Below are 25,381 nucleotides of genomic sequence, written 5' to 3'. Positions count from 1 at the left end.
GAAGACATGAGACAGCAAGTCCAAGCAATAAAAATATATTTTGAAAATGAATTAAACAAATTCAAATGGCAAAGAACGAGCTCTACCAGGAGATAGAGATCTTAAAAAAGAATCAAACTATAATCCTAGAATTGCAGGAGACTATAAACCAAATTAAAAACTCAAACGAGAATATTACAAATAGACTTGATCAAGTAGAAGTCAGAACATCAGATAATGAAGACAAGGTTTATCAACTTGAAAAGAGTATAGTCAACACAGAAAAGATGCTTAAATCCCATGAGCAATCTATTCAAGAGATATGGGATGTCATTAAAAAACCAAATTTGAGAGTCATCGGGATAGAAGAAGGCACAGAGATTCAAACCAAAGGAATGGACAGCATATTAAATGAAATAATTGTAGAAAACTTCCCAGAGATGAAAGATGGAATGGATTGCCAAATCCTGGAAGCCTACAGGACCCCAAACATTCAAAACTATAATAGACCAACTCCAAGACACATAATTATGAAGATAGCCAACATACAGGACAAGGAGAGAATATTAAAAGCTACCAGAGAAAAGAGACAGATTACATTCAGGGGTAAACCAATTAGGTTAACGACTGATTTCTCAGCACAGACTTTGAAAGCGAGAAGATCCTGGAACAATGTACTTCAAATGCTGAAAAATAATGGATTTCAACCAAGAATACTGTATCCAGCAAAATTGAGCTTCAGATTTGACAACGAAATTAAAATCTTTCACGATAAACAAAAGCTAAAAGAATTTGCAGCAAGAAAACCAGCACTGCAAAGCATTCTGAGCAATATACTACAAGAAGAGGAATTGAAAAATAGTGCCCAAAACTAACAACAAGAGGTATCTCAGTAAAGGAGGAGGAAAATAACCAAAAAAGTAAAACTAGCCAAACTAAAATAAATAAATAAAGAAGCATGACTGGAAGTACAAATCATATCTCAATTGTAACTTTAAATGTTAATGGCCTAAACTCACCAATCAAGAGACATAGGCTAGCAACCTGGATCAAAAAAACAAATCCAACAATATGCTGCCTTCAGGAGACTCATATGATAGGAAAAGACATACACAGGCTGAAGGTAAAAGGTTGGGAAAAATCATACCACTCACATGGCCCTCGGAAGCAAGCAGGAGTGGCCATACTCATATCAAATAAAATCAACTTCAAACCTAAGTTAATTAAGAAGGATAAAGAAGGACACTATATACTGTTAAAAGGGACCATCCACCAACAAGACATAACAATTATCAATTTGTATGCACCAAACAATGGAGCTGCAATCTACATAAAACAAACGCTCCTCAAGTTCAAGAGTCAAATAGACCATAACACAATAATTACGGGTGACTTCAACACACTGCTCTCGCCATTAGACAGATCCTCTAGACAAAAGCTGAATAAAGAAACTATAGAACTCAACAGCACAATCAATAACCTAGACCTAACTGACATATATAGAATATACCAACCATCATCAAGTGGATACACGTTCTTCTCAGCAGCACATGGATCCTACTCAAAAATAGACCATATATTATGCCATAAGGCAAATCTTAGTAAATATAAAAGTGTGGAGATAATACCATGCACCATATCTGACCATAATGGAATGAAATTGGAAATCAATGATAAAAAAAGGAAGGAAAAATCCTACACCACATGGAAAATGAACAATATGTTATTGAATGATCAATGGGTTACAGAAGACATAAAGGAAGAGATAAAAAAATTCTTAGAGTCAAATGATAATACAGACACAACATACCGGAATCTATGGGACACAATGAAAGCAGTTTTAAGAGGGAAATTCATATCCTGGAGTTCTTTCATCAAAAAAAGAAAAAACCAACAAATAAATGAACTCACACTACACCTCAAAAACCTAGAAAAGGAAGAACAAAACAACAGCAATTGTAGTAGAAGACAAGAAATAATTAAAATTAGAGCAGAAATAAACGAAATTGAAACAAAAAAAACCATTGAAAAAATTGGTAAAACTAAAAGTTGGTTCTTTGAAAAAATAAATAAGATAGACAAGCCCTTAGCTATGCTAACAAAAAGAAGAAGAGAGAGAACTCAAATTACTAATATACGGGATGAAAAAGGCAATATCACAACAGACACTACAGAAATACAGAAGATAATTAGAAAGTATTTTGAAACCCTATATTCTAATAAAATAGAAGATAGCGAGGATATCGATAAATTTCTTAAGGCATATGATTTGCCCAGATTGAGACAGGAAGACACACACAATTTAAACAGACCAATAACAAAGGAAGAAATAGAAGAAGCCATCCAAAGTCTACCAACCAAGAAAAGCCCTGGACCTGATGGGTATACAGCGGAGTTCTACAAAACCTTCAAAGAAGAACTAATACCAATACTTTTCAAACTATTTCAAGAAATAGAAAAAGAAGGAGCTCTTCCAAATTCATTCTATGAGGCCAACATCACCCTGATCCCAAAACCAGACAAAGACACTTCAAAGAAAGAAAACTACAGACCAATATCTCTAATGAACTTGGATGCAAAAATTCTCAATAAAATTCTGGCGAATCGAATACAAAAACATATCAGAAAACTTGTGCACCATGATCAAGTAGGATTCATCCCTGGGATGCAAGGCTGGTTCAATATACGGAAATCAATACATGCTATTCACCACATCAATAGGCTTAAAGACAAGAACCATATGATCATCTCGATAGATGCAGAAAAAGCATTTGACAAAATACAACATCCCTTTATGTTCAAAACATTAGAAAAACTAGGGATATCAGGAACTTACCTCAACATTGTAAAAGCTATATATGCTAAACCTCAGGCTAGCATCATCCTAAATGGAGAAAAACTGAAGGCATTCCCTCTAAAATCTGGAACAAGACAGGGATGTCCTCTATCACCACTTCTATTCAATTTAGTTCTCGAAGTACTAGCCAGAGCAATTAGACAGACAAAAGAAATTAAAGGCATAAAAATAGGAAAAGAAGAAATTAAATTATCGCTATTTGCAGATGACATGATAATTTACTTAACAGACCCAAAAGGATCTACAAAGAAGCTGCTAGAGTTAATAAATGAATTCAGCAAGGTGGCAGGATATAAAATCAACACGCACAAATCAAAGGCATTCCTGTATATAAGCAACAAAACCTCTGAAATGGAAATAAGGAAAACCACTCCATTCACAATATCCTCAAAGAAAATAAGATACTTGGGAATCAACCTAACAAAAGAGGTGAAAGATTTATACAATGAAAACTACAGAACCTTAAAGAGAGAGATAGAAGAAGATCTCAGAAGATGGAAAAATGTACCCTGTTCATGGATAGGCAGAACTAACATCATCAAAATGGCGATATTACCCAAAGTTCTCTACAGGTTTAATGCGATGCCAATCAGAATCCCAAAGACATTTCTTGTAGAAATAGATAAAGCAATCATGAAATTCATATGGAAAAACAAAAGACCCAGAATAGCAAAAGCAATTCTAAGCAGGAAGTGTGAATCTGGAGGTATAGCGATACCAGAGCTCAAACTGTACTACAAAGCAATAGTAACAAAAACAGCATGGTACTGGTACCAAAACAGGCAGGTGGACCAATGGTACAGAATAGAGGACACAGAGACTAATCCACAAAGTTACAACTATCTTATATTTGATAAAGGGGCTAAAAACATGCAATGGAGGAAGGATAGCATCTTCAACAAATGGTGCTGGGAAAATTGGAAATCCATATGCAACAAAATGAAATTAACTCAAAATGGATCAAGGAGCTAGATATAAAAACAGAGACACTGCGTCTGATAGAAGGAAAAGTTGGCTACGATCTACATATTGTGGGGTCGGGCTCCAAATTCCTTAATAGAACGCCCGTAGCCCAAGAGTTAATGACAAGAATAAACAAATGGGACCTACTTAAACTAAAAAGTTTTTTCTCAGCAAGAGAAACAGTAAAAGAGGTAAATAGAGAGCCTACATCCTGGGAACAAATTTTTACCCCTCACACCTCAGACAGAGCCCTAATATCCAGAATGTACAAAGAACTCAAAAAATTAAACAATAAGATAACAAATAATCCAATCAACAAATGGGCCAAGGACCTGAACAGACACTTCTCAGAGGAGGACATACAATCAATCCACAAGCACATGAGAAAATGCTCAACATCTCTAGCAATCAGAGAAATGCAAATCAAAACCACCCTAAGATACCATTTCACTCCTGTAAGATTGGCAGCCATTATGAAGTCAAACAACAATAAGTGTTGGCGAGGATGTGGGGAAAAGGGCACACTTGTTCACTGCTGGTGGGACTGCAAAATGGTGAGGCCAATTTGGAAAGCAGTATGGAGATTCCTGGGAAAGCTGGGAATGGATCCACCATTTGACCCAGCTATTGCCCTTCTTGGACTATTCCCTAAGGACCTTAAAAGAGCACACTATACGGATACGGCCACATCAATGATTATAGCAGCACAATTCACAATAGCTAGACTGTGGAACCAACCTAGATGCCCTTCAATAGATGAGTGGATAAATAAATTGTGGCAGCTATACACAATGGAGTATTATGCAGCACTAAGAAACGACAAAATCATAGAATTTGCAGGGAAATGGATGGCATTAGAGCAGATTATGCTAAGTGAAGCTAGCCAAGCCCTAAAAAACAAATGTCAAATGTCTTCTTTGATATAAAGAGAGTCACTAAGAATAGAACAGGAAGGAAGAGCATGAGGAAAAGACTAACAGTAAACTAAGACGAATGGGGGGAGAGAAAGGAAGAGAGAAGGGAAAACATATGGAAATGGTAGGAGACCTTCAGTGATACACAAAATAATAAGAGGTTATGAGGGGCAAGGGGGTGGGGGGAAAAAAAGGGGAGAGAATTGAACAACAGCAGAGGAGGTAGAGAGGGATGTTGGGAGGGGAGGGGAGGGGAGGGGGGATAGTAGGGGATAGGAAAGGTAGCAGAATACAACAGTCACTAATATGCCATTATGTAAAAATGTGAGTATGTAACAGAAGTGAGTCTGTACTATGTATTTGGGGAGTTCAAAACCCAATTGAGTCGAATGTATGAAAGATGATATGTCTTGAGCTCTGTAATGTTTTGAACAACCAATAAAAAAAAAAATAAGACACCTAGGAATAAATAAAACCAAGGAGGTAAAAGACCTCTATAAAGAAAACTACAGAATATTGAAAAAAGAAATTGAAGATGACACAAAAAGATAGAAAGACCTCCCATACTCATAGATAGGCAGAAATATTGTTAAGACAGCCATACTACCCAAAACAATTTACAGATTCAGTACAATAGAATACCAATGACAAGTTCAACAACAAAAATACCAACGCCAGTCTTCACAGAACTAGAAAAAAAAAAGTTCTAAAATTGATTTGGAAGAATGTAAGCCTAGAATAATCAAAGCTTAGAATTCTAAACCAAAAATATGCAATGCTACAGGCATCATAGTACCCGACTTCAAGTTATTCTGCAGAGCTATAATTAACAAAAATTGCTTGGTATTGGCATAAAAACATACTAAGAGAACAGAAAAGACAGAGTCAAACCCACACATCTACAGCCATACAATCCTTGACAAAGAATATACACTGGAGAAAAGAGCCTTTTGAAAAAGTGGAAAACTGATAATCCATATGAAGAATGAAAGTAGATCCTTATCTCTTATCCTTCACAAAAATCAACTCAAAACAGATCAAAGATCTAGAAATTAGACCAGAAACTACACAATTCCTCAAATAAATGTACGGTCAACATTCCAGTATATAGGTATAGGAAACAACTTTCTCAAAAGAACCTCAAAAGCTCATGAAAGACAAATGGCCAAAGAATATATGAAAAAATATTCAACATCTTTAGCATTTAGAGAAATACAAATCAAAACTCCACTGAGATTTCATTTCACACCAATCAGAATGACAGTCATCAAGAATATAAACAATAATAAATGCCAGAGAGGATGTGGAGGAAAAGGAATTCTTTTAAATTAGTACAACCACTATAGAAATCAGTGTGGAGGTGGAGGTTCCTCAAAAGAATAGGCACAAGACCACCATATGACTCAGACATCCTACTCCTCGGTATTTACCTTGAAGAATTAAAGTTATCATACTACAGTGATTCATGCATAGCTATATTTATAGTAGCATAATTCATGACAGCCAAACCATGGAACCAACTGAGGTGTCCATCAATGGATGAATGGATAAAGAAAATGTGTATATACAGAATGGAGTTTTACTGAACTATAAAAAATGAAATTATGTCTTTTGCAGAAAAATGGATGGAACTTGAGAACACATTATTTTAAATGAAATAAGCCAAACTCAATATTAAGGGTTGTATGTTTTCTCACATGTGGAAGCTAGAGAGGAAAAAGGAAAAGAAATATTTTGGGAGGGGGTGCAGGAGACTCTCATGAAAACTGAAAGAAAAAAAATGGTAGAGGAAAGGGACCAGGGAGGGAGGAGGAGAGAGGAGAAGGAGGGAAAGGAGAGGTACTAGGAGATGAAATTAGCCAAATTATATTGTTCCATCACGTTCATGTATGAATGTGTAAACAGGAATCTCACCATTATGTTTTACCAATAAAAACTATGGGAAAAAACAAAAAAAATCGTTTAAGTCGTCTGTCAGACTATTTCCACAGCCCACCCTATAAGTGCAAGATAATTAGATTGGAAGCTACATGAGTCTTCTCCTAAGGGAGATATGGGAAACTCAAGTAGCTGGAGAAGCCAGCAGAGGCTCCTGGCCAGTGCCCACAAGCTGAGTTTCCAAAGCTCCCTCCCTCTCCACCCCCGAGTCAGTGCTAAGGGCAACAAGGCTGGAAGACACACAAGTTGGTTCCCACCTGGACTCCATGGGCCCCTGCTTCTCCAGGGGCCTGATCTTCTTGGGGTACACTGGCAGTGAAGTTGTGTCGATGACTTTGGTCTCCCCGTTGCTGTAGGTGAATTCCAAGGTACCATTCCACTCCCCATGGGCTTTACAAACAATGGTGTTGGTTGGGTTGTGCTTCACTTCTGCTGTGACCCTGAATTCATGAATGAGCCAAACGAAAACAAATTTCAAAAGGTGTACTTGTGCTTTGGAGATTTCTAGACAAGTTGTAGAGGAGGGAATTTTTTTTTTTCAGCTTTGCTTAAAGACTAGCTCTTAAAATAACCTTGATTGGGGGGGGGAGGTGAAATCTGAATATCATCCACAGATTAGTTAATATTAATTAATAGTAATTTGTTAATAGTAGAAATGTTTACTTCTTAGTTCTGATAAACATACACTTATATCATGGTTATATAAGATGGAAATCAACAGTGTGATTCTACATAATGTACAATCAGAGAGATGAAAAGTTGTGCTCCATGTGTTTAAAAAAAAAAAAAAGATGGAAATCAAGCAGTGTGTGAAAACAAACTCTTTCCCCCACCAAATAGCATCCAATAGTGCTAAATTTCAACCACAAAAAGTCCTTAAACAAGGTCAATTCTGAATGTGGGTCAAACAAGGCTGCTGACAATCCCAACAGAGCTCACGCTGGGAAAGGAGGGCAGCAGCGTCCAGCCCAACATCCACGCACCTTCTAAAGAAGGCTAAGCAGAGCCTAGACTCCTGGCCTCATGTCAGTGCCTTCCCAGTCAGCAGTAGCTGGAGGGACAACTTCAACCTCTCTTTAAAAGGGCTTTGTGGAGATTTGTGACCTCTCTCCTTGTCGTCTCATCCCAGGGAACTCTGATTCTGGGTGAAAGCAGACACCCACCCTCCTCCACACTTTGTAGTTTTCTGCACAGAGCAACAAAGCAAAAGCAGGAGGCTACTCTAAAGCGGCTAAGGATGAGGGATAAGCTTCTCTATATCTGACAGTCCAGCTCAAGCAGAATTTCAAGTTCTAATACAGGCTTGGGAGCATTCTCCCCGAGCCTGAAAACTGTCCCAGCTCCTAGGTGGCAAGGCAGAGGGTCAGCCCCAAGTATGAAGTCCACAGTGGGAGATATGAGTGGTGTGCTGGTCAGCGTTTAACAACTGGCCCTCTGTGACGGGAAACACCAGCCCCGCATGCCTTTGTCATTCCTGTGGCATTTCCACTACCAGCACAGTGTCATCGATGTCCAGCCCGGAAGAAACGGTCAGCTCTTGTGATCCAGTGTATGCCAGCTTCAGCATGCCACTGTAAATGTTCTTGTGTTTTTCTAAGGAAAAGGGCAAAGTTGGATGCTTGTGCATAGAGTAGGTCTGCTCTGTTTTGTTTTTTTGATTGCTGGCACCATAAAAACTACTTTGTGCTTCTTCAAACAGGCGACCTCTCCTCCTTCTGTTTAAGACTCGGGTTTCCCCAGCTTATAAAAGGGGAGGGGGAGAGTCTCTAACTCACAGGTACAGGACCCAGGATTCAGGAGTATTAATAGGTCCAACTGAACAAGAAACCAGGAACTCCCAGGCCATGTCTGGACTCAGATCAAATCATTTCAGAGCAGAGAAATAAAAACTGTGGCCTCAAAAAGAAGAACCTATCTTCAAAAGGAAGAGCCTATCATAACAAACAGAAGTACCTTTTGGCCTGGGATGTAGCGCAGTGGCAAAGCATCTGCCTTGCATTCTCAAAGCCCTGGGTTCGAACCCCAGTTCCAAAAGACAAAAAAAAAAAAAAAAAAAAAAAAGCGCCTTTTATTCTCTAGAACATGCTCTATAAATGCCTCGCCAAAGCTTTCCGCATCCATCTAGAGTGGGGTGAGCTCCAAAAGCAGCCCCCGTGAAGCAGGGAAAGAGAAGCCTCTTGCAAAAGAACTGCTAACTTTATTTTCATTTCCAGCTCATGCCATGCATGGCTGGAATTTGGCCCTCTAATGGGAAAGGAAACTCGGGCGCTGTGATAAGACAAAGCCGCATCCCACCTGTGTACTTTCCCGCCGTAGAAGGGCTTGGTGTGGAACGTCACGGTCGCGGAGTACCCGGTCTTGGCGCAGTTGATGCTGACCTTTCCTCCGAGCTCCACCCACGGGATGGTGAGGATGGACCGCGCGTAAGCGCTGGGCAGTGTGAAGACGTATTCCTCTCCGTGTTCCAGGAGCCTCAGCACACCTCCAGGGAGAGAGGGGGGCAGTCAGGCAAACGAAGGTGGGAAAGGGGCCATCGATAGGTAATCGAAGTCGCTCCTGCCAGATGCCATGACTCCCACCGCCCAGAGGTTGCCTCCCACCTGCCATGTGCTTTGTTTGCTGTGTGCCAGGTACTGTGAGGGGCACCGAGAAGACACCACGAACTAGACAGAGGGATGCACGTTCTGCCCTCAGGGAGCCAAAGAGAATGCTGGATGTTAATTAATCATCACACACAAAATTGTAATTGTGATAAAGGCAGAAGGGAGAGGTGCCCAGTGCCAACAAGGCCTCCAAACAGGAAGAGCTGACTTGGAAAGGAAGGGCTACCTAAGGGACACTTGTGTAGTGGTGACCCCTCCTCCACCAAAGAATCTTCATTAAGCTTCTCCAGAGACCCTCACCTTAATTGTTCTTATTAACAGAATATCAGCAAAAAATTCTGCAAGAAACTCAATGTGGGTTAGGACTTCCTTTTTTTGGTGATAACTAAATGGATCTGTCTTGCAAAAGCAAAGTTGGGCTTGGTGATGGTACTTCTGCTTTTGTGGTAAAACTTGCAAAACCTCTGACTAATCCAAAAAAATGGAAAAGCTTGTCATGTAAATCTTCAACGCGCCCTCCCCACCCCGCCCCGCCACACACACACACACACACACACACACACACACTGGGTATGAAGTTCAAAGAATTTCCAGACTGGAGGCCCAGAGACTTTTTAGGCAGGTGCCTCACTCTGGACCACTGCAGCCAATAAACCTGCTTCCTGCTAATTCCTCGGGTGTCCAGCCTCATCTCTCCTACATCACTTGAGCCAGTAAGAGCTGAAAGGCCCTGTGATGGGAAGCTTCTGGTGACCTGGAGAGGCTGATAAACGAGCCTCAGGTGGTGTGCAGAGGCTGTCCAGATCAGCAGCAGCCAGGTCTTAACTTTAAAAAGCTTCTAACATCTTAAGGAGTTTTGCCTTGTAACTTCAAGACACCACAATGGTTCCCAAAGTTAGAAAAATCAGAGACTACACCTGCTGCTGGCAACTAGGGTGGGGGACATCCACCCACATACCTCCAGATCAGTGGTTCTCCAACTGAGGACCCAAGAACTGGGCTTAGAGGGGTGTTAATCCTCTCAACTCAGAATTAGGTGGGTTTTTCCATCTTCCCAGGGGAGAGGCCACACTTCTCACCACGGCCAAGATGCCCATTCTAAAACACACATGCTCCCAGGGCTGCTGTGTGGTTTGTGTACAGAGGTCCCACAGAGACCCCAAGATCAGTACCAGGGCCATTCTAAGGTGGCTCCTCTACAGCACCCCATTCCAGCACTGCAGGCTCGGCTCCCTAAGCAAACTCTCCCATGCTAACCTGGCTCAGGCCAGGCCAAGTCATGATCAAGGGCACTGTGAGCCCCCAGGGAGGCTAACATGTGTGACCAGAGGTAGTTCATAAAATTCCCTCCCTGGGCTTGTGGTTCCTCCACTGTAACAAGCAAAGACTGTGCCCAAGGCTCCCATGTGTGAGCACTTCCTGGATGCCACTTTCCCATGGACTCCTAATCACCATGTCCTGTAAGCCTCAAAACTATCTTATACAGCTATAATTATTGTATTAATAGGAAGAAATCAAATCCAGGTAAGCAATTTGGCTGATCGCTACTCTTCTCTTAGCTAGTGGACATCTAAGTCAACTAGAGTCAGAGATAGGGACAGGGAGGGAAAGGGGAGAGGAAAAAGAGGGAGGATAGGAGCAATGGGAGAGTAACGAACTTTGAGCTTGCCGGGGAGCAAGAGCAGAGATGGGGCACATTTATACAGAGGCACTATCATTACTCTTGGTTTCCAAACACCAAGATGCATTTGACTATAAATCCACTCACCCTTGAAAATTCCTTTAACTGCCCACGAGCTACAGTAGACACAACACGCTTGGCTCTCCATTAAGTCCATTACAGTCAGTTCCCAGCCCATAAAACAGACGACTGGTTCTGTAAACCCAAGGTGACATGCTGTCCTAGATCCACCCTCCACCACCACCATGTGGAGGGATGTTCACACAGGACCTGTCCAGGAACTGAGACCACCCAGGAAGAAAGGATTTGGGGGTTGCTCCCACTCATATGGGCAGGACTGGAGAGCAGAGAGCAGCATTTTTCTTTTTCTTGTTTTTGGCAGTGCTAGGGATGGAATCCAGGACCTCACACGTGCTAGCCAAGTGCTCTGCCACTAGCCACACCCTCACTCCCTCACTGCAGATCTTAACTTCTCTGCAACTTAGTTTCTTCATCTGACACAGGAATAATGGTGTGTAATACTCTAAGGCTGAAGTGAAGACAGAGAAGGCAAATCTCAAACTCCACTAACTGCATCCTGAGGTTTAACATCCTCATTCCTCCTCCCTTCCCAATAACTCTCTATGGCAGGATTTTTTTTAATGGGTTTTTTTGTTTGTGTTTGTACCTGGGATTGAACCTAGGGGCACTTAACCACTGAGCCACATCCCCAAACCTTTTCAAAAATATTTTATTTAGAGACAGGGTCTTGCCAAGTTGCTTAGGGTTTCACTAAATTGCTGAGGCTGGCTTTGAACTTGAAATCATCCTGCCTCAGTCTGCCAAGGTGCTGGGATTACAGGCATGTGCAATAACGCCACGACATTGACACTTGGCAATCAAGTGGAAACTTTGACTGTTGGTGGGTTATGTGAAGGGTGGTGGTGATTTTTTTTTTTTTTAAACCAGTACATAAGCTTATTTCAGATGTAACAACAATGTTAAAAATTGATGATAAATTAATTCCCCCCCACACTTTTCCCCCATTTAGAACCCAGGGGCATTTAGCTACTGAGCCACATTCCCAGATCATTTTTTTTTTTTAAATTTGAAACAAAGTCTGAGTTGCTTAGGGCCTAAGTTGCTGAAGCTGGCTTTGAACTTGTCATCCTCCTGCCTCAGCCTCCAAAGCCACTGGGATTACTTGGCCCCCGGCTGACAAGTGTAACTCTTAATTGTAACACCATTTAACTATTTTTAAAGTTATTCCCTCAAAAAAACTGAGGAAGCTTTTCTTTTCCACCACCACAACACCAAGTTCTTCAATAGTTCTCTTTTTGGAGGACTTTCAACTGATGAAACTTCAAAGATACTTCAGAACTCCTTTCTTCAAATGAAAGCTAAGCTGGACAAATTATATACTGCATAGATTTCTCTGTAGTTTGTGTTTCTGGTTTTTTTGTTTGTTAATTTTTGTTTCTGAGGGTTGAACCCAGGGGCACTTAACCACTGAGCCACATCCCCAGACCTTTTAAAAAAATTATATATTTTATTTAGAGACAGGGCCTCACTAAAAGTTGCTGAGGCTGTCTTTGAACTTGCAATCCTCCTGCCTCAGCCTACCAAGCCTCCAGGATCATAGATGTGTGCCACTGCCAGGACTGATTCTTTTCTTTAGAATCTAAATGCAAATTTCATACAGTATAATTTTAACCTATTTGTCCCAGGGTAAAAACTATCTATCCTGAAAAATGGATATATCCTGTGTTCTTCCAGTTGACAGAATTACTATTTTACCTTTTTTTAAAAAAAAAAAATCATTTGTCAAAATACTTTGGTCTTCACATGTGGACTAGTGCTCTGCACTGGAAAAGATGTTTTGAAACATGATGTTTACATAAGAGATAACATCACACAACCCCCAACTCCACTGGTCTACAGAAAAATGTCTTCCAAACCACAGAGAAATTACCCTCACATCCTCAGAAGTCAGTGAGCCCCAGAGCTAAACCGATATGAAAACACTGACAAAAATGACATTCCTTGGGCTCTTTTTTGAATATCCCCAAATGTATTTTCATTCATTAAATCACTTGTGATGATGCCAACGTAGTACTCACTGCGGGTTGGGTTTTTTTTTTTGGGGGGGGGGATGGGGGTAGGGTTATTTAAAAAAAGAAATTCTGTCCTTAATATGAATAAACACAATATTAAAATTAGACTTACAAATGGGATTGCAAATGAAAGTTACTTCATTTGGCTCAGGAGCTGAGAGAAGTTGAAATATGCCAAATGATCAACGGTGCTGTGGTGTAGTCCTCGGGCTGGGAAATTTTCATTTGAAATTCTACAAACTGACTTAGCAATAAACATAAGGCAAAGCATGATTAATTTTCAAGCTGATCCACTTAAAATAGTTCTATACCCAATCTCAAATCAACTATTCCAATAGGATATCTACCCTGGACACTACAGACAGTACTCTGGGAGTATCTGCAGACCCGGTGGCTGGGAGCTCCTCACCCCCTCCCCAGCCCACCCGACCTCCAGCAGCCCCAACTCCCTCCCAGACTCTGAAGGGCTTCAGCAAGTTTCTGGGTGTTGATCTTGGCATTTTGGGTGAGAACAGTTGGAAGAACAGTTGAGGGCAGCTCAGCTCCCTGCAGTGAGGCTTCAAAGGGTTAGTGAAGCTGTCCTTGCTAAGGACATATGCCCCCAATTCCCTGAACAGCATCTCAGCTCAAGTCAGCAGTGGGGGAGTGCTCTCTGAATTGCAACCTCAATGAGCCCATGGCAGAGGGAAGCATTATAAGAGTCTAATGAGCCACAGCCAATGTGAGAATTTGAGAGATAAGTCCACGCATTTACCCTCAATATTTCAAGTTGGCCCTAACTAAGATAATTTTTAAAGCGAGGGATTGGGAAGAATGTTATCTCAAACCCAATCAATAAATTTGTGGAATATGCAGGGAATTGGTGGAAAGATCCCCTGTGTGCAGGAACCAGAACTTTCTGCTTTGATATTTGAGGATTTTTTTTTTTTTTTGTACTTGGGATTGAACTCAGGCATTCGACCACTGACCACATCCTCATCCCTATTTGTATTTTACCTACAGACAGGGTATCACCAAGTTGCTTAGCAACTTACTGTGCTAAGGCTGGCTTTGAACTCTCAATCCTCATGCCTCAACCTGGCAAGCCTCTGGGACTACAGGAATATACAGTGCTTGGGATTCTTTTTTGTTGTTGTTTGTGTGTGTGTTTGTTTGTTTGTTGGTGTGTGTGAAAAATAAGACCACGTGTGACAAAGGGCACACCTGATAACTAGGAAGGAAAATGGGGTATGGCTACTGAAAGCACCAGGGAGAACTTTAGGTTTCACCCAAACCAATCAATGGTGTCCCTGTCCAGGTCCACTCACAGCAGGAATACAGGGAGAGGAGAGCCAGTGACCAGGGAGAGGCCTTCCAAAGTCTCTCTCTAGAATCTTCTTTTTGAACTCAGCACTCCACTGAGAAGTTCTGAGCAGAATTTTTGGAAGAAGAAAAAAAAAAAAAAGGCAGAAACATCAGATTTAATTCTGTTTCAGCAATGGTGACACCTGAGGGCCCAAGGAGAGGGCATCAAACAGCTTATCACCCAGGACATTAGGTATGTGCCAGGGCTGTGCAGGGAATTAAAGCCCTTGCACATGGCCTGCTGGGACCAGACAGTAGGGATCCTAAGACATCACAGGTCTCCTGTGGACTTCAGGAGACAGAGCAGTGCTGGAAGGACCTCATCACTCACGTAAGGACAGGTCCAGAGGCCATGAAAGGGGACCATGTGTTCTGGGAGAAGGCTTAGTGTTAAGTGGAAGGGCTGGGGACAGAAGAGGAGTGGCAACCAACAACACACAGAGACAGGAGTGGAGGCAACTGTGCCAGAAAGGAAGAACCAGTATTAAAACAGGCACACAGGGGAACCCATGCACACCCGCCTCCCTGCCAGAGCCACAGCTGTGAGTGGAGGAGGCAGGCAGGAGCCATTATCAGAAAGGAAACAAGCTCCTTGGACATCACGGAAAGGCTGGGTTTCTCTGGTGAATTTTCTGGTGCAAATCTTTACCTTTTTACAAAATTTCCAGATATTTATCCAATTGCCAAAAAAAAAAAAAGCTGTGCTTAGGGTCCCACAGACTGGGAGATATCTACTCTACACTCCAATCTGAGAATCTGGTTTTCTCACGTCTTGATTAATAGCAACAAACATTTCTGCTGAGTACAGAGAAAACGCCAGAAAGGAAGGTGAATATTCTCTTACATACCAGGAAACCTATTTGGTTTTATCAAGAGATCATATTTGCCAAGCACATATTCTGACTAATCCCAGATATAAACTCTGCCCATGCATGTGTGTAGGGAGGAGGAAAAATAAACAACTTCTCTCTGCTGTTACCTGTGCAATCCCCACTCCCACCTTCAGCACTTCAGCAATCCCACTGATGCGTCTGCCTTCCAGGGACTCCCATTCTCACTAAGAGCCAAAATCCTGTCATTCTCCCCTTCCCCTAGAAAAGACCTCAAGATCTACCTCCCTATCTCATCTCCTCTGCCCCTTTGCGACAGCCACAGTGCCCCCACCAAGTCCTCAGAACCCCAACGACATGCTCCAGTCTCACAGCTATTGTCCTGTTTTCGTCTGAAGCGTCCCTTAAGCCATCCAACTGACTCCCTCACCTGTTCAGGCCGACACTCAAATTCTCTTGATCTTAAGGTCCACCCTACTGAAAACGGCCGCATCCTGCCCCCACCCACTCTTCACCGTCTGCCTCTGCTTTGTTAGCCAGAGGCATGCAGACTACATGCAGGCATTTTGTCTTCTGTCTGATCCCACTGGGGTGTGAGCTGAAGGTGGGGGATATCTGTGTGCTATGACTTCTACTGGGACCCTTAGGGACAGTGCCAGTCATTTTGCAGATGAATGAATGGAAAAACCAAGACATTTATCTGAGCTGCCAGCACTGTAGATAGGGAGGCAGACTTACAACAGTGTATAAGTCAAGGAATCATCCGCACACATACGACAAATATAACTGTAGGTGTGAATGCCTTCTCTACCTTCTCTAGCAAACAAACATGCCAGCTTTAAAGAACTGATTATGTGGGAAATTTAAAGTATAAAATCAAACAGAATAAGAGTCATCCTGAACACTAATTTTTGTGTTTAAATAATGGAAACAATTTTACCAGTATAATCCTCAGAGTATGAGGCAGACCCTGAGTGACCTATGAAAACAGAGCCCCAGATAAGTCAAAAATCAAGATTAATGCTGGTCCCATTTCTCATTACAAACCCACAGATATGAATCAATGTGAACATAAAGCTCCCACAGGGAGTTCTTAGCATCTTCTCCCTGAGCTCTCGGCTCATGTCCACAGCCCGGGCTGAGGCACACCTGTAGGACCCTGCTATGTGGCTTTAACCCAAACAGTGCTACACAGGGACAGCTCCTTCTCCCTTGTTCTGGGGAGAAGGCCGAGTTTAGGAGAATAAGCAGGCACTGGGTCAGAAGAGAGGCTTGTGGGGACATGCCCAGTCCTTCAAGTCTACCCCACATAGCCCATTCAAGTTTGTTTTCCGCAGCTTCACATCAACAGGCCTCAGCTGCCCTGCCTGTTATCATAGGACCCCTAGAGTTCACTAACTAGCCACCACCCTGCCTTTCACTGCACCTGGTCACGCCTCCACACATTCCAGGGTTTGGGACCTCAGGTCTCTTCCTGAACTTTCAGAAAGATTCTGATTTCTCATGCACAGATCAGAGAGGTATGAACTTGAGGACACCCCAGAGAGGAAGTTCAAAGTAAACCACCCTCAATATACTTCTTAAGCAGATTTTAAGGTGGCTATTCAGAACTGCAGACACAGAATGGCTCTGAAAGTAGTCCTTTTATAAAAAAGAAACTTACCTCTAGCTGTTCTATTGGATATACCCTATGGGCTTAGGAAGGACCTCTTCATCAAGAAGACAAGATTGAGGTCTGATCCCTAGCCCAGACAGCAATGGCCATGGGTGGCTGTTACACAAGAGACTTCATCTCCAGAGACAACCAAGCTCCATCTTCCTAGTCCTCCCTTTGTGTCTTATTTCAAGTATGAGTCCTGAGCTTATAAAATTTCTTCCCCCCCCCCCAGTTAATCTGCCTATTGTCAGTTCATTTTATTATCAAACCTTCTAAGGGAAAGAGTAAGTTTAAAACTTCCCTAGAGCAGCACCTGCCCTGAATCTCTCTTTACTGCCTCATCATGGGGCAGAAGACAGGTCGGGTGTTGTATATGACACCCACAATACAATACACCTGGGTGAGTTGCCTCCATCAGGTTCCTCATAGGTAAAACAAGGTACAGCCGGCTTATCAGAGGTTTTCTATGCATCTTCAAACAACCAAATCCTTTTGAATTGAACTCTTATAGAGAAACCCACCAGGTAATCAGGTAAAGTTGGATACAGATGATCAAGATGGGTGGGGGGGTTGTAGGGTTAGAAGCCTCGCCCCTCATTCCCTTTGCTCCTCATGGTCTGAGCCCCTCTAAGGAGATTCACCTTTTCTATGGCACAGATGAAATCCCTGGGGCTTGAAACAAATTCTCTTTCAGCTACAAGGTTCCATCATCTTTGGTAAAAACAACTCCTTGAGGGGGGGAGGGGAAACAGTTCTGATGCCCCTGCCCCTTTCCACAGTAGGAAAACCTGACCATCCAGTCATTGGGATTTCCCCATTGGAAAATGGTGAAGGCATAAAACTAGGTGGCCTGAGGTCATGCTGGTGACAGACAAGTCCCTGGCTCCTTCACAAGTAGATGAGTCTTTTTTTGCTGAATTTCTTGATTCCAACTGATCCTTGAGAGGAAGGAACAATCAGCGCAGCACAAACTGAATACTGGACTATGGCAATGACAACCCAGGGTGCATGGAGCCCGGTAAAGGCCCAACCTGACACTAAGCACCTGTGGGTCTGTGGGTGTTCTGGGGATTGCATCTTATCTACAAATGAGAGCAGCATTTCATCTACATCCCAGTCACATACACACACACGTGGAACCCAAGAATACATTTCTAGTTTTTTGTTTTTCCTAAATAGTGTAAAAATATTAATAAGAGTCATCTGTATTTACTCACTGATCCAATCCCCTCTCCTCCCATTCCTTCTTGAATTTATTCCATTAGATTTTCACTAGGATTCCTCTACTGGCAACTGCCACCAAGCTTGCCAATGACCTCCACTGGTCTATTCTCCCACATCTCAGTCCAAATGCCTCCGTCTTGCTGGCTGGTTGTTCCCGTCTTTTGAACCTCTTCACATACAGACACGTAACAACCTCATTAGTCTCAAGACCTTAAATAACAAGATTTTTACTTCAGCCAGGATGTCCCCGGAACTGCAGCCTGAATGCACAATTGTTCACTCATCCCACCTGAGCTTCTAAACCGTAATACAACCAGACTGAGGTCCTACACTCCGCCTCCACACTCACTTCCCCTGCACCAGCCCTCAATCAATAGCTATTCCATCCTTCATAGCTGTTTGGGTCAAACATCTGAGCAAGGTGGGCATGGCGATGCACACCCATAATCCCAGCTGCTTAGGAGATCGCAAGAACCAGCCTTGGCAACTTAGTAAAAGCCCCATCTCAAAAAATAAATAAAGCTGGGGGTGCTCGGTAGGGGTACCCCTAGGTTCAATCCATAGTATCAAAACTAAAACCTTAGCGATCCCTGCTCTCATAGCCCATGTGTGAACCAGAGGCAAACCCTCTTGGTTCCACTTACACATCCAGGTCTTAAACAATCTCAAAGACTCATATGCTCAAGACTAAGTCAACAGCCTGTGGTACAGCTAAGAGATGGTGGCACCCTTGGAGGTGGGACCTAGTGGAAGGAAGTGAGGTCATTGGGGGCGTAACTGAGGGGATACTGGAATCCCGGCCCCTTCCTGTTTCCTGGCCACCATGAGGTGAGCTTTGTTCTACCACAAGCTCTTTGCTACAATGGTCAGCCTCATCACAGGCTCAAAAGCCATGGAGCCAACTGTCCATGGACTGAAACTTCTCAAACCATGAGCCAAAATAAACCTTTTTCCTCCTTTGATTTTTTTTCAGTTATCTTATCACAGTTATGGAAAACTGACTAACACAGGGACCACCCTTCCACATGTTACTTCCTCCACCTGGTCCAAGCACCATCATCTCCTGCCTAGTCTCATTACCTGTTAACTGGCTTCCTGGCTCCCACCTTTGGCCCCCATGATTTACTGTCAAAAAGCAAAAGAGATTTTGCTGAACACAAGTCAGATCACACAGCACACTGCACTAGCTTTGCAGCTCACTCAGTGTAGGAGTCAACAGAGCACTCCACAATCCAGCCCCAGTCATGGCTCTGACCTTGCCTCTCCATTCCTGGTCACCCTGCTCCAAGCCCCCTGGGCTTCCTGTCTCCTACTACCCATGCAAGGACCATCCTGCCTCTGGGCTCTTGCTTTGCTCTTTCTTGTCTACACACTCCTCCCCTGACAAGAGGAGGAGGCCCTTCTTTTCCCCCTTGGGGTCTTTGATCAAATGTCACCTTCTCAGTGAAAACTTGCAGGCCAACCACTCCACCTAAAAGCTCCCTTAGTCCCTGCCCCTGCTTTATTTTTCTCTGTATCACTTACCATCTTTCAACACAGCACATGACTGATGCATGTATTTATTTCCCCCAAAGATAGAACAGAAGCAGGGCTGGGGTTGTGGCTCAGTGGTAGAGTGCTCACCTAGCATGATTGGGACACTGGGTTCGATCCTCAGCATCACATAAACATAAAGATATTTTGTCCACTTAAACCTAAAACTAAAAAATAAAAACTAGAACAGAAGCCTCACAAGGATATAGGTGGGTTGGATGGGGATGTAGCTCAGTGATAGAGTGCTTGCCTAGCACGTGCAGGCCCAGGTGGGCAGTTGGTAGGGTGAACAGCTGCCTCCCACCTTGTCCATCTCCTTGGCCCCACTGGGAAACTAATAGACCTGTTAAATCTCCAGTACTGCAAACAAATAAATAAATAAATAAATAAAACCCCAAAACTCACCACATCGTTTGACTTGTTTACTCAAGTCTCCACCACAGCTCCTAAGACAATGCCTAGCATCAAGTAGGTGCTCAGTAAAAATGTGCTCAATAAATGAAAGGTGTTCCTATACCATGGGATTTGGTGAGACTTCCAAAGAGCCACATATTCCCTAACACTAAAAGCCAAATTTTGTATTAATTTTTCTTCTGGGAAGAGAGTTAGTCTTAGAGTCTCAAAGGGATATGCAACTCCAAAAAGTTCAAGAGCACCAATAACACAGACACTTCAATTTAACAAGGATCATTATAGGTTTCTTCAAACAATGAATAAACTTCATTCACAGCTATTTGCTAAAATAGGGACTTGCAATCCACCAGTGGTGTGATTATACCGTGTTCTCGCTTCAGAATTTCTAGCACAGAGTCAAAAGATTTGCCTTGGGAATTTTTATGAGCAGCTTCTGAATAGGCAGCCCTATTATCCTCATTGTCTATGAACCAGCACACCAGTAAGGATGAATTAAAATGTGTTTTCCCAGATTTGGAGCTAGCTCTAATATTCACGCAAAGCCAAAAGAAAAAAGTACACGTCGAGTGGTCCGTAGGCATGCAGAATGTGTGCAGACCCAGGTGGGCAGCTAGTGGGGCGAACAGCTGCCTCCCACCTTGTCCATCACCTTGGCCCCACTGAGAAACTAATAGACCTGTTCAAAATCCAGCCGCCTTTCCCATTCACTCCTCAATTCCAAAAGATGAGCACAAACCCCCACAAATCATCAATCATTTCTCAGTACACAAATATCACTGGGTAAAAGCCGAATTCCAACACGCAACATAGCTTACCTTCCCCTATCATAGAGACCCCCACGGACATGCCCATGAACTTGCTTTTGGTCCATACGTGAGTGTTGACGCACAGTCTCTTCTCCTTGCACTCACAGTAGAAGCAGGAGATGGGTGGGTGATGGGATACTTGCTCAGCCACAAACCTTAATTTGTAGCTTTTGGAAGGGTCATCAGCCACTAGTTGTTCATGATCACTGGGAGGAGACGGGGGAGCAGTCCTTTTGGTCTTGACCTTGTCCTTGGGGACTTCCCAGGAGCAGTGAAACGTCTCCCCGATGATGGGGTTGTAGGGCTTCTTGGCCAAGGCCCCCTTGCGGCCCTCATGGAAGGCTGTGAGATAATACTCCACGAAACAAATAACTCTCTCCTCTGGCGTGGCCCCGGCAGTGATGGCCAGCAGGAGGTCAGGGTGCGCCATAAAGTCTGCATACATCTCCAGCAAGGATCTCTTCTCCAGAATGAACGTGGGAAGCACCACCTGAAGGACAGAGGGGCAGACAAGAGTCCCTGTGATTTCACTGAAAAGGGGGCTGCAGCCACCGCCACACAAATTCAAAATGGCCCAAACCGGGGGAAAGTTCCTTTTGATTGGCACACCCATGACAAACCGAGGGAAATGACACTGAGGAAATTAGAAATGGCAGCAGCAGCATCCACGTGAACCCAGCTTCATGGACCAGACTGTTCTGAGTGGTTTTCCTCTTTGGGCCAAGACAACAGCCTGTGTCTGTCTCTCCACTGCCGCGGCTCTCCTCACACACGCCTCTTCTCACTCCCTTATTGGAAGACATGAAGAAACCACCCAGAAGGGCTTTTCCATATTCCTCCCACCATCAGGCACAGTCCTGGGGGTATCTGAATACGAATGACATGGCTTGTTGCTGCTGCACCAAAGGGGGCCAAGGCAGACCAGGACCCTCCACCACCAAAGGTGTCTTTTTGAGGATCCATCAAAAGATTGGCATATATAACCCAACGTGACGGAAGCAGGGATCTGGGAGGTGACCCAACCAGCAAACAAATGCTATAGAGCTCCACAACCCCAAAAGCCTAAAGTCCATTTAAAACAAATGAAGGAGTTGGGTGCAGGGGTGCACGCCTATAATCCCAAATGCTTGGGGGCCAGAGGTAGGAGGATCCCAAGTTCGAGGCCAGCCTGGGCAACTTGGTGAGATCCTATCTCAAAATAAAATAGGGTTGGGGGTGCAGCACCCCTAGGTTCAAAACCTAGTACAGCACAATAAATATATACATCCATAAAGTAAACAAAAGGCATCCTGAACCTGGGAAACTGGTAACTCATTACTGTCAGGGAAAGGAGAGAGTCTATTTCTCATGCTCCAGAGTTGTTGTAATGTAACCTGGTTGTTGGGTGTTAGTATTCCACCCACTTAACTGTAAAACACATCTAACTTGGGCTGGGGATGCAGCTCAGTGATAGAGTGCTTGCCTAGCATGTGCAAGCCCTGGGTTAAATCTCCAATACTTAAAAAAAAGAACGCACAGGATAGTGAAGCTGGCACCAGCTCAGACCAGCTGGCTCTCCCCTGCACATTTCCCCTCTCCATGTTAAAGGCAGAGGGGCCCCACCAGGTTCAAGAGAGTTGACCAATGTCACACAGCCAGTTCACACTCGTCTTAACACGATCAACTGTGTCCTTCCTTTATGTAGTCCTTACGCCCCACGAACACTTGGATGTACAACAACTGATTGTAAATAGCACACAGGCTTACAGATCTGTAACCTTGACTCCTGTCAGCTTTCTGAAGACTTTCCTTACAAATGATGTGGAAACAAGGGAAGGAAGTAATGTCTAGAGAGAAACTGTTCAGAATCACAGACAGGTGAGACCTGCAAAAGCACAGCGATTTCATAGGGACTAGCAAAAGCTCAGCCCACGAGAGAAGCAAGGCTTGGTAGACACCCTATAATGCTATTTATCATTCATTTAAAGACTCCGTCTTCGTGCATGTGCCAAGTGAAAGGCAGCAAGATATAAAATTGAACATGTAACACAATCCATGTAAATCCATAAAGATTCCAAATGTTAACGCGTCTCTAGATGATTAAGTGCTTTAAATATCTCTTTAGTGTCTTTCTGCTTTGCTTTAATATACAGGAAGAGGAAATGTTAATTAAAATGTAACTGTGCAAATCAATGGAGATTTTCTAATTTTCTTTTAGCCACAACTTGACAAAAATCAAAACTCCAGCTGCCTGAGGATTTCAGTGGGCCAGGAAAAGTGTGGAGCAGACGCCACCTCTGCTACTGGCTATTATTTTTTATTTTTTTTATTGGGGACAAGTCATCCTTCAGGCCCATCATTGTGCGCTCAGGGGCTGCACTTCCAAAGAGGCTTCCCTGGGTCCATCTATGGTGCTCTCCCCCCCTCACAGGTGTCCAGTGGCAGACTTAACAGGCGGCAAAACAGCCCCCAACCTCACCGTCCTTCCCTCTCCCTCCTCCACCTCACTAAAGGACTCCCCTCTAACTCCACCTGGACTGGACGTAGCACAGATTGTGGATTTAAGAAACTGGAAAGCCCCAGTGAGGGCAAATTGATCATAAAGAAAAAGGGAAACCACTGTCCTGCCTACCATCTCCAGCGGGCCCCATTCCCTTCTTTTTTGCTTGCAAGGCCCTCAAGACAGCTGGGGAGGGTCAGGCAGAACCACACAGGCACCAACCAACTCTGGGATCTCACATCAGAAAAGCAGCACTGGGGACCTGGCTGACATTGCCCACCCTGCCCCCCTAAGGCAGGAAACCAGGCTTCTCCAGCAACATTCCATCTCCGGGGCAAGTATTCTCATGTTAGCATCCAAGATTGAAACGATAATAAAAGAATCATGCCTGCTACAATATTTACTCTCTAATTATGTGCTTTCTGAAAAGGGCATGATTTAAGGCATTTCTCTTAATTTAGGCAGTGCATCTGAACTCGGAAGCTTAAGAATTAAAAACACGAAAGAATTCCACTAAAAACCACAAATTATTGAACATCACAATCAAAAGGGACCTTGGAGCTTATGTAGTTCCATGCCCTGGTGTCACAGATGAGGGACAGAGGCTGGGAAGAAGGGGCAGAAGACACTGGGCCTAGGCCACAGGCCACCCATGGACACACCATGACTGTGCTTCTGCCTCGTGTCCACTTGCTCTTTCCTTCAAAGGAGATGGAGTTTCACTGGACTTAAAAGCCTGGCCACCCATCCGCTGTCACTGATTATAAAGCAGGGGAAGGAGGTAGCAGAGATAGGACAAAAGCCCCCATTTCTAGAACATTCTACCCTCCCCATCACAGCAAGAAACCCACCATCCTGAATCCTATCAAACATTTCAGATGACGGGGAGACCACTGGTGGTGAAGAAAGGACACAACAGTTCACCTCCTCCCTGTTGCTACCCAACTGGCCCTCCAGCCTCCTATCAGGCCCCCCGTTAGCTCTTCTCCACACCCTCAACAGAATCCTCTTTCCAAAATCTAAGATATGAAGTTCAATCTGGCTCCACCTCCCCAAAGCCTCATGCTATGTCCTTGATTTTTGCCCTCAATCTGCCCTTCATAGCCTCCTCTCCAACACTCGCTGCATTTCCTCTTATGACATCTCTGCAGCCTTGTCTCGATAAAATAGCTGTTCTACTTCAGGGCTGCTTCCTCTATGAGGCTTTTCCTGACAATCCTTGCTCCCAAGGCCAAGCTATCCCTCTTTATACCCTTCAGTGCATCCCATGCTTATTTCTGATGATACTCTTTGCTCTTACTAATATACATGTTTCCAGGCTGTAAGTTCCTGGAGGCAGACACCCGAGTCCCTATTACCCAGCATAAAACAAGACAAACCTGTAAGTCACCTTAAGACATACTTTTACTTCCTTTGACACATAAGGTCATTCCCTCCTACTTCCAAATGCAGGTGCTTCTGCATAGTGAGTTCAATACTTTACACTATGCCAGGCCGTTTCTAGTTGCTGCTTCTCTCAAGGAATACCAGAATAATCCCACTCCTTCTTGGGAATTCTGGGCAGGGAGCATGCTGAAGGCAGCTAAGACAGTGTAGTTCAGGAAGATGTTTTCTGGGTCGCAATGAACTACAGAACTGAGGCATTACAAATGTTTGCTCAGGGTTGGGGGTGTAGCTCAGTGGTAGAGCACTTGCCTATTATAATGCCTTGCATGCAAAAAGCCCCAAGTTCAGTCCTTAGCACCACTCACACACCAAAAAATTAAATAACAAGTGCTGAGTGACTTGTGAATTGAGTGGGCTCAAACATGGTTTGTCCCATACCAAATCAGATCCTGTGAGACAACATGGAGACCAAAGAAGTGACAGCTTCAGGTAATGACCTTCAAAAGTCTCCAGAAGGAATCCTATAGCCTAGTCTACAACACCCTGTCATATCTTCATGAGACAGTCAAAAAAGTCCTTGCTACACAGCATCTGCATGGCATGACTGCCCAACTGTGTGACTATGCAAATCCACAGTGAGAAACATTCTGCAAAACAGTGAGCTGGACTCATCAGAAATG

General features: G+C 43.5%; 1 protein-coding gene across 5 annotated transcripts in view; it reads right to left on the bottom strand.

Annotated features, from left to right (window-relative positions):
- The window catches only part of Osbpl10 (oxysterol binding protein like 10), a 275,934-nt gene that overhangs the window by 8,311 nt on the left and 242,242 nt on the right, over window positions 1-25,381 (bottom strand). For all 5 annotated transcript variants that reach the window (XM_078038235.1, XM_078038233.1, XM_078038234.1 and 2 more), the window contains 3 exons: window positions 20,846-21,326; window positions 8,947-9,133; window positions 6,909-7,091 (listed from right to left, as the gene is read on the bottom strand). In XM_078038235.1, the coding sequence (XP_077894361.1) occupies window positions 6,909-7,091; window positions 8,947-9,133; window positions 20,846-21,326 (851 nt within the window). The remainder of the gene's footprint in view (window positions 1-6,908; window positions 7,092-8,946; window positions 9,134-20,845; window positions 21,327-25,381) is intronic.

The sequence above is a fragment of the Ictidomys tridecemlineatus genome, chromosome 2 (assembly GCF_052094955.1).
Source record: "Ictidomys tridecemlineatus isolate mIctTri1 chromosome 2, mIctTri1.hap1, whole genome shotgun sequence".
Classification (NCBI taxonomy): Eukaryota; Metazoa; Chordata; class Mammalia; order Rodentia; family Sciuridae; genus Ictidomys; species Ictidomys tridecemlineatus.
Note: the sequence above shows the minus strand (reverse complement) of the source record. Positions and strands in the feature narration are given on the sequence as shown.